Below are 12,856 nucleotides of genomic sequence, written 5' to 3'. Positions count from 1 at the left end.
TCAACTTACTTGTGGATGATATTGCGCCACCTTACGTAAATATTTGGTACTAAAGCGTCAATATAACAGTTTACAGTCATCTATCTGTAAGGGGCTATTCCATTGTAAATATTACCCCTTAAACTAATATACTTTTTCTACAGTTAAAATACTTTAAGTATTTGTTTAAATCATAATAAATACTGCAATTCAGAATATACGTATTTTATTTGTATAAGTTATGAATTGATCACTAAATTAGCTGCATTGTTTACTTAAATTAGAAACAGAGACTCACAGAGACTCACTGAGTATAAGCTATAAATTATAATGATAATATATATAGTAAATATATATAATTTGGACACTCATACTCCTTTAGGTAGGGGCTCGTACACACATACATACATCTATGCTGACTACACAATAGTATTTTAGGATACTTTAAATACTTTTAAATACTTTTACACAGTTGACACACTAATTTGGCCTACATAAATTATGCTCTTAAGTGACTAATCTTTGACTTTTAGCTGATCGATAGAGCTTAGCGTCGTTTCTATTAGCAAATTGTAATCCAATTCGTTGAGGCTCGCCTTAGCCGTAAGCAGGTCGAGAAAGGAGTCCAGCGGCGACAGCGTTTCCGCCGTGAGATCTGTAAAGAAAAGGAGGAACCAAGTTTAATTTAGACTTTTATAGAGGCCATTCAGTAAATACAATTAACGACAAAGCCACAGACTGACAGACACAAATAGGTGCGCAGCTTACCAACCAGAAGACGATCGGGACGGGTTGTGGCTAACTAAGTGATTACCAAATGGCGGCTCGCTGCACAAGCATGAAGCGTGCAATGCTTAAAATGGCTGTGGTTAAAATTATAAGAAAAAAACCCAAAAGCAACGAGTGACAAACGACGGTTGTGGGCTTGCCCAGTGCTAGACCAGGTGTAGGATGACAGAGTGCAAATTAAAATGAGTTAAACTAGATAATGCAAATGATAAAGTAAATAAAGTCGCTTCCTACCGGTTCTGGTATGCATTCGTGATTGCGAAACGCCACCAGATCCGCTTCGCTGTGCCGGTTCCTGATGCTGACCCGATAAAATATTGGCCGCATGTTCTCGACCGCGTATCATAAGGCTCTCTGGATGCTGCCAGCATTTTAACAAACGTTGAGCACGTTGTTTTGGCAGAGCCGAGAGCAGCGACAGCTTGCGCTCGACGCCCTGCGGCGTGTCCTCGATATCTGCAAGTAAAAACCTGAGATTATTTTCAAGATCATTGATAGAATTATACTTTAAAAACACACCGTAGACAATTGTCTTCATGACATCGACTTGCAGCTCGAACACATGATTCTCCACGTATTGCAAAAACATGTCATAGTCCAGGGCTCGATAGCCTAAGTACGTGAAGAACGATGAGAAGCCTTCGGGCAGCGGAAAGGCAATCGATTCCACGGCCAAACAATAACGTTCCAGTATCAAAAATAGCGAGTGTTGCTGATTGCTGGACATCTGGTCGCTAAAACAGAAGAAAAACATTTATGAATATGGTTGGGGTCTATGTAAATATACAACATACATCAGTTGAAAGCCACGCAATGTCTCCAAGCGCGCATCCAAGCCGGCAGCCCGACAAACCAGCGAGCAAAGCGCACGTGACAGCTCCAACTGAGCGGAAACAAATTGCGAAGCAACTGCATGCACATGGGCTGGAGCCTGCGAACGCTCAAAAAAGGTTTCCTTCAGCCAGCGGAACCCCGAATGCGGTTTTGACGAATGCTTGACCAGATGCACGCTAAGCTCCCGAAGATACTAAAAGGAAAGGACAATATTAATGTACGAGTTCCTCTAACTTAAATCTGTTCTGTAGAACGTACAACGGATAGCACGTGCTCCTGCTTGCTGGCCGTGCAACCCTCGAGCTCAATGAAGGGCAGCACTTCGTTGCTGAAGGGAAAGGCGCTGCCACTGCTGTAGTCGCCAAAGCCACCGCTGCCTGCGTCCGGTGTCATGGGTGTCGTGCAGCGGGAAAGTGCCTCCGGCTGGTAGCAAGCCAGACTAAAGATCAGCTTCTCTGTCACCTGCTCGGCCGCAAATCGTGGTTGCTCCTGCTTGGCAGACTCGTTAAGTAGCTCCCACAGTCGTGTCCAAATGTCCGTACGATATGGAGACAGACGCTGCTGCGGCGAGAGAAGCATCATGCTAGTATTGTGCAGCGCCTCGTGCGATAGGCCCACGTTGATGTCTGCAACCCGTGCTTGAATAGGCCGCGTGGCAATCGCCGTGGTAAGGGGAAGCAGACGCATCAGTGGTTTTGCCTCATCGGGCAATCCGCGCACTGCTGCTGCATAGCTACCAGCAATGAGCGCCTCCTTCAATAGTGCAACGGTGTCCAGCGAAAGAGGTCGCTCCAATATGCTGCTCAGCAGCTCGGCCAAAACATCCATGTCAGTGGAATGGATCAGAAAGTAATGTATAATGCTGATGCGGTTATCCAGCGAGTTATCATTGCGGAATGTTTCAATTAGATGTGCCTTTGGCACACTCAATGAAACCAAGTCTAAAGTAGCAGCATCAAAGGCTAATGCGCCCCACTTGCGCAGCGGCACCAGGTGCGTTACATCGGGACCTCGATTGATTATAGCCGGGCAAACAATATGGCATGTGGGCTCGTGTTGCAGTCCCACATCGAGCAGATGCACAAAGATAGCCGATGAAACCAACAGATGATGCGAGCCCTGAAGCGCAAAGGTTGGGCGCAGCAGGCGCGCTTTGTTCCAGGGCACGCCCGGCATGACACAGTGCACCACACAGCCGTGATGCAACAGAGACACGGAGTAGGCGAAGTGAACATCCTGCTGCTGCTGCTTAGTGGTCTTATTTTCCTGCGCATGCTGAGGTTGCATAGGCTGGTAGAGATAATAGTGGCACACGAAGAACATACCCGAGCTATCGGCCAGGATGATCAGATTCAGTGAACTGTCGTGTACGCGCAATGGCACAGCATCGTCATCGTAGCTGGGCGCTTCCTCTGCGGCATTCGCGGGCAGTTTTGGCAAATTGAGTGGAATGTTTAGCTATCGAATATGAAAGCAAAAAGTTTAATGAAAGACCCATTTCCCTTTCGTCTAGTTCATACTTACAACTGTTTCCGTCGGTTGTTTTTCGTTGAACTGAAATGCAGACAGCGTGGGACTGAGCACCGGCGCAGCCTGTTCGCCTATCTGCTCCCGTTCGTCGAGCAAACTGAGACTTACGGCCTTTGGCTTGAGGTGTATGTAGTAGAGTGCTTGACACTCAGCATCCCACTGCGCCCAGCTAAAGTTCTTGGCCAAAGTCTCATGGGTTAATATGCTGACGTCCAAGCGCCATGCGCTGCCCTCTGCACTGCCAGTTTGAGAAGTCGTAGAGCTTTGTTTAACCGTGCAGCTGTACTGCTTAATAGCTGAAATATTCATTATTACAAGATTAACGTGTATTTACTGAACACTCACAGTCTTCGTGTGTGAGCACCAAAAGCTTGTCCTGCCAGTAAGTGCGCGTAGCGCTCTCCACTCGCCAAAGGAACTGCGTCATAATCTGACGAGTGGATGGCTCAGCCGTGAGGCATGTGGGAGTCCCACCCTCACTACTTCGCACTTCCACAATAAAGGCCTGATAGCGCAGCGATGCTTTGACCACGTAAGACAACAAAGTAATGCTGCTGTTGATGCTCGCCTGGATAATTTCGACACAGCCTGGCAGAGTCCAAAGCACCCGTACCTGCTTTTTGGTGGCATGAAAGTGACCGATGCACGTTTCACGCTTACTAGGCTCATCCAAGTCCTCGAATATCCATGAAGTTAGCAGCGAGCCGTCCTGCTCCTGGCCCAAAATTCGCCACTCATTCGACTTCTCTGTATGAGAACATATAACATAATGATTGGAATTATTTAAAAGCTTTTTATGGGTGCCAAAACACTTGCCTTTGTAGCCTTGGGCCGCAAGTAGGCCACAGAAGTTTGCAGCCAAGTTCTCTTGACGCAACATGGTAATTTTAATTTAATTATTTAAAAATATTGTCGCCTTTACAACATTGCTATCAATTTGTAGCGAAGCACACGAAAAATCAATAAGCACCGCGCAAAAGTTGGCAACGCGACTATCAGCTGTGAAGGGTGACCATATAGACATATTTAACTGAACGGTAAATGGTTCACTAGAATCGCAATGCTGAAAAATGTCATGTAATGACTTTTAATAAATTTACACATATTGTTTTGTAATCTAACTTCCAACAAAACAGTGGAACTATCTAATAGTAATATTAAAACATTGATTTTTTATTAGGTGGCAACGCCAGATACTTTTAAGACATGGCGCCAAGCACCGTTATATTCAATATTTTACTCAGAACAGGAAAAAAAGTAAATATAAATAATGCCAAGTGAAATAATTACGTTACAATTAGGCCAATGCGGCAATCAGAGTAAGTTAATTATAAATGTATCTTAAGCTCTAATTTTCGAATGAAACTCAACAGTTGGATTTGAATTTTGGAAACGTCTTTGTCTGGAGCATGGCATTTCCCCGGATGGGGTGCTCGAAGACTTTGCAGCCGATGGGCACGATAGAAAAGATGTATTTTTCTATCAGGCGGATGATAATCATTATATTCCACGTGCCGTGTTACTAGACCTGGAGCCACGCGTCATTCACAACATCATGACATCGCCGTATGCCAAGGTAAATGTAAAAATAGAAAAAAAAATATTAAACCAATTGAAACTTGCAATTCACAGCTCTACAATCCGGAGAACGTGTACTTATCCAAGCATGGCGGCGGCGCTGGCAATAACTGGGCTTCTGGCTTTAGCCAAGGCGAAAAGGTGCAGGAAGAGGTGTTCGATATAATTGATCGTGAAGCCGATGGCAGTGATTCACTGGAGGGATTTGTACTCTGTCACTCCATAGCTGGCGGTACGGGCTCTGGCATGGGTTCATACGTGCTCGAGCGTCTATCCGATCGTTTTCCAAAAAAGCTTATTCAAACGTACAGCGTGTTTCCCAACCAGGACGAGATAAGCGACGTTGTTGTGCAGCCCTACAATTCAATACTTACTCTAAAGCGGCTTACGAAGTGCGCCGACTGCGTCGTGGTGCTGGATAACACAGCCCTGAATCGCATTGCCACTGAGCGCTTGCATATACAAACACCCACATTCACGCAGATCAACAATCTGGTGTCTACAATCATGAGCGTTAGCACCACCACCTTGCGCTATCCCTCTTACATGAACAATAATCTGATTGGGCTGACAGCCCCGTTAATTCCTACTCCCCAGCTTCACTTTCTTATGACAGGATACACTCCGTTGATCACAGATTATGAGGTGAGGATATAATTGAATAAAATTAAGACTCCTTTCCAATTAGCATTTATCCTTTTGGCCATTTACAGACCAAGACAAATGTGCGCAAGACAACTGTTTTGGATGTGATGCGCCGCCTGCTGCAGCCAAAAAATATGATGGTCTCCTCGACCGCTGACAAGCGGCACTGTTATATTTCGATATTAAACATTATACAGGGCGAGGTGGATCCCACACAAGTGCACAAGTCATTGCAGCGCATACGTGAGCGCAAATTGGCCCAGTTTATACCGTGGGGTCCGGCTAGCATTCAGGTGGCACTGTCACGCAGCTCGCCCTACGTTCAGACGGCGCACAAAGTATCCGGCCTGATGATGGCCAATCATACGGGCGTGAGTGCTCTTTTTAATCGTGCACTGGCACAGTACGACAAGCTAAAGAAGCGCAATGCCTTTCTGGATCAGTTTCGCCGGGAACCCATGTTCCAGGATGATTTGACCGAACTGGATTCGGCACGCGATACGGTTGACTGCTTGGTGCAGGAGTACGAAGCTGCTACACAGGTAGACTATCGTCACTGGAGCCCGCTATCGAATGGCGCTAAGATCACAGCTTAGGCATACATCTATTCTTGTCATACATCTCTGGAAATATTAATGTGAAGTAAATCCGAGTAGACTGTGCTTTTTCGTTATTTTGATCCTAATATACAAACATCATTCGATTTTGTGGATGTTATGAAATATTCCTAAAATTTTCAATTTTCTCTGGGCATTGAGTGGCAATTGAGTGGTTCGTATATTGATTGATATGTCTCTTAAATGCTATCATAAAAATCAACCAATCCTTTCCTAGTTGTACCGACATGTCGAAGTTAATGAAGTCATTAAAGGCTATTAGGCATGTCGTTAAGAATGTTTTGGGCACTGGAGTCCAGCGAACCGTCAGTATTTTTGGATATCTTGGTGGTATAACATTTCGGCCCTGACTTGACAACACACAATTGCCAGATTGCAACGCACATAACAGAGGAAATATGTAAATTTGTATCAACACATAGCCGTAATGCAATATGTTTAAAAAAATGAGAGAGATGCAAAAATCAATTATGATAGCTAATCAATAAATATATTAATCTGTAAACCTACAATATGAATATTTTTCATAATACTATTTTCAAATACAATTGCTTAATTGGCTAAGGTTAGACTTTAGGTAATGCTAGAAAACTTTAGTGTAAATAGTTTTCATGATTTTAGAATACAAATATGTAATTACCTAATGTTCGCTATTAGCTAATTAGCTAGAAAACTGTAGTATAAACTATGTTCATAATAAGATATTAAAATACAAATATGTAATTATTTGGTGATACTATTTACCATTCATAGCAATACCAGAATGATATACTTATCAAGATTAACTGATTCCACGAATTTTGATTTAAAACGCGGTTAATCTGCTTCTATATTTCTTGCTATACTGGAGTTAATGGTTTCTAACGTGCTAAAACCTAAAAGTAAAAAGACGTTTATAGAATACATGAAGAGATACTAACAAAGGTTAATAGTTATCGTATCGTATCTGAAGGTATTTATTTAACTATCGCCGAGACATTGTTTGATTCCGAAAAAGAGACTGGAGCCTAAACTAGACGGATGAGTGCCTATGACAGCAAGCGTCAGTCCAAAAACTTTCACCTTGTTAAATGAAGCTACGCCCAAGCTAATGTGAAAATTGAAAACTTAAATAAAAATCAAGGCAGGCCTTGAAAAAATGCTTTCATTTTTAGCTAGGCTGGAGAAATTCTCGCCGAGATCCTCAGATTTGGTTCAAAATTCGTGTAGTAAACACATAGAGTTGTGTTAAAAACTTACATTATTTTTTGTTAGGTGTTTTTCTCCGAAAGCCGCTCAGCACACGGGTCGTTTAACCAAATTTCAGCAAATAACTTTGTTCCGATTTTGCCCAAAGAAGCTCACTAATTCAACTAATTTTTAAAAGTGAGTATTGCCCTGCGGCATGTCACAGGCTTAATCGACGAAACTATATATTTACTGGCAGAATATGTGCTGCGGTCCGGCCGGCTGGTGTTCATTCTGTGGCCCACCTTGTGGCGGACCATGTTGTCAAGCCTGTTGTGTTGAGATGTGTTTTTCGCCGTGCACTCCGGCGTATTTGCAATGTTCATTTTGCTGTGGCTGTTAAACGACGGCAGACCTGACGGCCCGTGGCGCAGGCTTCTGGCGTCCGAGGAGCCAGTGGATCAGACTACTCCGGTCTGGAACGGCCAGCAAGATTAATATTGGCTTACAAATGCGTCAACAAAATTGATGTAAAACCAAAAAAAAATAAACGGATATTCTGTGTTACGATACATAAACAATAAAGACGAAATTGATACAAAGTTCATACCGTTTCTTGTCTGTTGAATGAATCAGAAATATTACTTTTATTCTCGGCCTTGTTGTGAAAGAGTACGGCTAGAGAGTTAGAACTTGTGAATGTTTACCTTAAAGGCCTTCGTTACTTTGAATTGTACTTTGAAATGTAAAATGTAAATGTAAAATTTGCTTACTCCTGGCTCCAAATTTGCTTACTCCTACCTCGATACAAGTTTTGATTATATAAGTTCTAATATCGTCTTAAATGATTTTGAGTCAGTTAATAAGTATGCCAAAAAGAACTTAATCTGCGCATTTGAAATTTTGAATTCTTATAGGTTTCGAGATCCATACGTTTGCACATACGAACTTACAGGCGGGTGGATGACCGCCCGAAGAACATACAGACGTACAAAACTAGATCGACTTGGCTGTTGATGCTGATCAAGAATATGCAGAAGCCTAGTTCTAACTGCAACAAATAATTTAGCTAAACCATTTTAGCAACAATTCCCATTCTCAATTGGATGCACAGTATGCGAATAGATGACTTCAATCGGAATTTCACATCGCCTTAACAATTCAAACCAAATATCCTGAGTTCTCCACAAATATCCTTAATTAATCGATAGATTTGTGTTAGTCTTTAGAGGGCAAAGAACATATCCCAATGGGTTGCATTGATATCAAAGTTATGGAAATTCAGTTTTTATAGTTTATAAAAGGCTAAAAGTACCCTAAACGTATACAAACAACACATAATATAATGTGTCAATAGGCCTTGCCTTAACACACAACACGTTCGCCCAACGGCTGTAGCAATTGCCAGTTTCAACCTATATTTTGAGCCGATAGGCTGGACTTAACTTTTGATTAATAGCATCGATTAGGCAGAATTAGTAAGTAGCCATAAAAATTAATTCGCGCCTAGAATGTCTATTCTGATTCCCTCCGCAGGGTTCTGAGCCATTATGTGCTGCCAAAGTCGCTTCTACCGGGAGACACCCTGCGTGCAATGCTGCCTAGTCGATTGTAGCTACAGCTGCTATCGAACCCAATGCGCGGGACCCTGTGGCCCTTGTTGGACTGGGCCGGCTTGTTGCAACGGAGCCATCGGCGACCTGAACTACAAATACTCTTTCTTCGGGCTGCATTTGCTCTAATTTCGAAAGGAAGTGACGAAATAGAAACGATGACAACAGCAGCAGCATTTTAACATATGCCAAATTATCAATTGTTAAAAATATATGTGAAAAATTGATCGACTCTTAGATATCCTGGGCAGGGCACAAAACACCATGCACAAGACAAGTGCAAGTGTTCCTTAACTAGACTAAACGCTTAAAATTTCACAAATATTCATACTAACATTCCTTCCCGATAACTTATAATATCGATAACTTAAATGTCTCGAGCTTGAATACCACAAAAATTAAATAATTGAAATTTAATATAGGTCTTTGACGCTTAGGCAGCGACAAATGCACACATTTGTGATTTCTACGTTCTGAAAAGATCTAGAAAAGTTATTCTAGAATTAGCTTCCTGTAGGAGAGCCCACACACAGTCGCTGCTCGTAAGCAATTACTATTTTTTTCCGTCAAATCAGATTTCTTTTCAAAACCAAATGCTGAACAAATTTTTAAATTGCAAATAGCGAGAAATCAGGATTTTTTTAGAAATACATATTAACTATAAGACATATTAACTTTTAGTTTGCCAACATTGCTCTAAAAAAATGGTTAGCTCTGTCATTCTTATATCGATATTTTCCTGTCACCTCTAACTTAAGGCAAAATGTCATCTCTAAATGGCAATATTCACACACAAGAAAAAGGTTGCCGTACTGCTTGGCTGAAAAGTGATGAATGGGAAATGTGCAAGACACGACCAACTTTTGGAAAGAACTACACCTTTAGAAACATTCAATTGACAACCTACGATTCTTAGAGCTTGCTTGCTGTACCCAAATGCAGAAATAGAACGAGGTTTTAGCCAGGTTAACCTAAAAAATTCAAGCTTAGGAACAGCGTTAATCGGAGCACGCTCCATAGCATTTGTATTTGTAAGATAAACTGATTTTTTACTGATTTTGATTTATGTGCACGAGTTGGGAGGACCCGGAAAATGCTGAAATAGTTGCGAGCTGCCTAATAATTACCTTCGAATAATTGGTACAAATCCGTCGTACGATAATGCATCTTAGACCGGTCATTTAGAGTAGTTAGATGACTTTATGAAAATACTCTAAGCATAAAATATATTTAATAAATCAAGTAAAACCTTAAACAAAATTTGAACGACTGAAACTGCTGCTCTGAGCAGATTTCGGGATATCTTCCAGTTGCAAGATATACGCTGGGTTAAACCTGCAGCTAAAATAGATATGATAGGAACTTACTTATGCTGAAAACAGTCAAAGCTGTAATCTTCTTTTCCCCTCCAATAAAACAATTCTTGATTTATTAAAAACAAAATTATTTATTTTTAATTTTTAATAGTTATTTTTTTGTTTTTCTCTTTTTGTTTTTTTTTTTTTGGTGATGGAAATAGAAATTCTTACAGTACAATTGTTGCTGCTTTTGTTGTTTTTTTTTTTGGTTTTTTTTGTCATTTATTTTTACTGTTACACAACATTTTTTAAATGTTAATTAATACAATATATAATAATAATATAATATAATAATAATAATTTCATTTTTAATTTATGTACTTCGAAAATTGTGGCCCCTAAGCATTTAAAAGACTTATTTTTGCTTCAAGTTCTGTTTGGTTGTAGTTTGGTTTTTTAATTTAAATTTTTGTTTTTTTTTTTTTGTATATTTTTTTTTTTTTTGTTTTTTGCTGTTATTCGAGTACACAATAATATTAATCAAATGCATACAAATGAGATTTTCATTCGTCATTTCAGTTGTTGTTTTCTTCGTTTTATTGGTGTATAAAAATATTTGTATATATTTTAGCATTTCTTCCTCTTTTAACCGTTATTCGAGTTGCCTCCCACTTACAGATTACAATAATGAGTGTTCAACTGCTTCGTGTTTTTTTTTCAATATAGTTTCATTTAGGCATATACAATTATAATCGTAGTAATAATAGTTTTTAATGAGTTACTAATAACGTTCACATTTATGACATCGGTATTCGATGACGATGACGATGACGATTACGATTACAATTACGATTATATATATGTGTATATATATATTCATGTATATATGTATTTAATGTTTGTTTTCGCTTTCCTTTTGTTTTTTTTTTTAATAAAAAAATGAATACATAAAAATATATGTATGTATGTTTGTATGTATTTATGTTTATTCCAAGTAAATGCCTTTCATATGCGTTAGGTTTAGTACTTATTGATGTGGGCTGTTGTTGTTGTTGTTGTTGTTGTTGTTGTGTATGGTATATATATTTGGTTTTCATATGTTGCATATGCAGGGTGTTCACTGTACTGTGTGAGTGTGTGCGTGTGTTAGTGTAATAGGGAGCTCAACTGGCAGTTGTAGTAGTTCGCAAAACAAAGTCTAAGTCTAAATCAAAAAACACAAATTATTCAAAATATATATAGAGGGAGAGAGAGTTGGAAAGAGATGTAGTATATGTATTACTATATGCATTTTATATGAAACAGTGTGCATATAGTATGCCTTGGTGGGTGTGTGTGTGTATTTATCTTCTTCTTCTTCTTCCTCCTCTTCGTCTTATATCTTTGTTTTGTTTTCTTAACTGATTAACATAAATTTAACAATTTCCCGAAACAGCCAAAGAGCGCGGGCAACACTCAAAGTTACACATTTATTTTTGTTTTTCTTTTTATATTGTTTTTTTATATACTTTTTATTTAATGCCAACCCATCTCTACACTTTCATTGATATATTATTTACCTTTCAGTCCATTAGTCCATATATATATATGAGTATATATATATATCTATTTTTTTTTGTATTTCTTACTTTTTCTTTTTTTCTTTTGCTTAACAAACTTTCATAAACTAAATTTGAGCGAAAAATGCTTTAACTAAGATTTGTTTTTGTTGTTTTATTTTTCTTTTATTTAGATCAGAAATAACTGTATGTATAGAAAACATGTGTTTGTGTTTGTGTGTGTGTGTGTGTGTGTGTCTGTGTCCATTAACAGAGTCGGTGTCTGTGAACATGTGTGTATATATATTTATGTGTGTGTCCGTGTAGGTGTATGTGTATGTGTATGTGTTTGTGTCTATGTATGTATGTAAAGCCATTTAGCAACACCCTGTATACTATGTTTATTTAAAAATTCAACTTGTTTCCTCCTCTTCCTCCATTTAGCAGAGAGTTAGTTCAAAATCAATGGTAAAATGTTTAGTTTTTTCATTTCATTTTTGTTTTTGTTTTGTAAAATGCTTAAAACGTTTGCTAAAACTTATCAACTTAATTGTAACGACATTTAACATTAAATTGGTGTTTTTTTATAGTTATAAAAATACATATATTTATTTATATATGCTGACATATAATAATATATAATAATTTGTAAAATGACTAGATGACGATTTCATGGATCATGATGTAAGTATGTATGTATTTGTATACATTATATATAAATATATATAGATGTGTGTATGTATGTATGTAAATGCTAGATGTATGATGAATGATGTATGTTGACCATAAGCATGTATGTATGTCAATTAGAATTCTTAGCAAAATGTTTCATACGAATGTGTGTGCGGTTCGACCGTAGAGACTCATTAAACTAGATCTAGATTATATATATCTGTATATATATATATTAATTTGAGTCCCAAAATTGATTTAAATTATTTATGTATTAAATTGTGTAATTGCAAAAACGTAAACATCCAATTAGCATTACGAAATCATGATGAAAACAATTTCAACGCAAATATAAAAACAAGTGTGCTCTAGTCGGCAGTGCCCGACTAGCAAATACCCTGAATCCGCATGTGGTTACTGACGAGGCATAATTATAGCACTGAGAGTGGAGAGAGCTGAAGAGAGTATTATTCGATTATGGATCCAATAGTAGCTGAAGATACTTTAGAATGTTCGAGATATGCTTATCTAATTAAAGTTTGATTTCGTTCTCTAAACGATATCGTGAATGCAGTTACAATTGAAGATTTGATATG

General features: G+C 38.9%; 2 protein-coding genes and 1 long non-coding RNA gene across 5 annotated transcripts; 2 read left to right on the top strand and 1 right to left on the bottom strand.

The window, feature by feature from the left end:
* Positions 1-479: 479 nt before the first annotated feature.
* On the bottom strand, positions 480-4,134 carry LOC111600329 (protein pigeon). Of its 3 annotated transcripts, none has more exons than XM_023316403.2 (9): positions 3,949-4,134; positions 3,478-3,879; positions 3,127-3,428; positions 1,861-3,060; positions 1,563-1,795; positions 1,288-1,502; positions 1,003-1,224; positions 748-914; positions 555-634 (listed from the first exon to the last, which is right to left on the bottom strand). In XM_023316403.2, exons 1-8 carry the CDS (start codon positions 4,010-4,012, stop codon positions 790-792), a joined length of 2,763 nt encoding a protein of 920 aa, XP_023172171.2. In that variant the 5' UTR covers positions 4,013-4,134; the 3' UTR covers positions 555-634; positions 748-789. The 3 variants fall into 3 exon arrangements, with proteins under 3 accessions (XP_023172164.2, XP_023172171.2, XP_023172180.2); XM_023316412.2 differs by having other exon boundaries at positions 590-634; positions 752-914; XM_023316396.2 differs by lacking the exon at positions 748-914 and having other exon boundaries at positions 480-634.
* Positions 4,135-4,353: 219 nt separating this feature from the next.
* Positions 4,354-6,448, top strand: LOC111600442 (tubulin gamma-2 chain). The gene is made up of 5 exons (XM_023316537.2): positions 4,354-4,451; positions 4,506-4,708; positions 4,765-5,355; positions 5,424-6,126; positions 6,190-6,448. The coding sequence occupies exons 1-4, from the start codon at positions 4,403-4,405 to the stop codon at positions 5,949-5,951; spliced, it is 1,371 nt and encodes a 456-aa protein (XP_023172305.1). The 5' UTR covers positions 4,354-4,402; the 3' UTR covers positions 5,952-6,126; positions 6,190-6,448.
* A 699-nt stretch (positions 6,449-7,147) lies between these two features.
* Positions 7,148-7,694, top strand: LOC111600574. Its single transcript, XR_002751492.2, has 2 exons — positions 7,148-7,337; positions 7,399-7,694. It is a non-coding gene; the product is annotated as an uncharacterized LOC111600574 (long non-coding RNA).
* The last annotated feature ends 5,162 nt before the right edge of the window (positions 7,695-12,856 follow it).

This window comes from Drosophila hydei, unplaced genomic scaffold (genome assembly GCF_003285905.1).
Source record: "Drosophila hydei strain 15085-1641.00,03,60 unplaced genomic scaffold, DhydRS2 tig00000149-arrow-pilon, whole genome shotgun sequence".
In the NCBI taxonomy this organism is placed as follows: domain Eukaryota; kingdom Metazoa; phylum Arthropoda; class Insecta; order Diptera; family Drosophilidae; genus Drosophila; species Drosophila hydei.
This window is presented reverse-complemented; position numbering and strand designations above follow the sequence as displayed.

Bases quoted from the DNA above. Each gene is read 5' to 3' on its own strand.
- LOC111600329 (XM_023316396.2), bottom strand. From the start codon at position 4,012: ATGTTGCGTCAAGAGAACTTGGCTGCAAACTTCTGTGGCCTACTTGCG. The intron at 1,796-1,860 runs GTACGTTCTACA...CTTTCCTTTTAG, and splicing joins AGGAGCACGTGCTATCCGTT to TATCTTCGGGAGCTTAGCGT. The intron at 1,503-1,562 runs GTATGTTGTATA...CTTCTGTTTTAG, and splicing joins TTGCGTGGCTTTCAACTGAT to CGACCAGATGTCCAGCAATC.
- LOC111600442 (XM_023316537.2), top strand. From the start codon at position 4,403: ATGCCAAGTGAAATAATTACGTTACAATTAGGCCAATGCGGCAATCAG. The intron at 4,452-4,505 runs GTAAGTTAATTA...GAAACTCAACAG, and splicing joins AGGCCAATGCGGCAATCAGA to TTGGATTTGAATTTTGGAAA. The intron at 4,709-4,764 runs GTAAATGTAAAA...TGCAATTCACAG, and splicing joins TGACATCGCCGTATGCCAAG to CTCTACAATCCGGAGAACGT.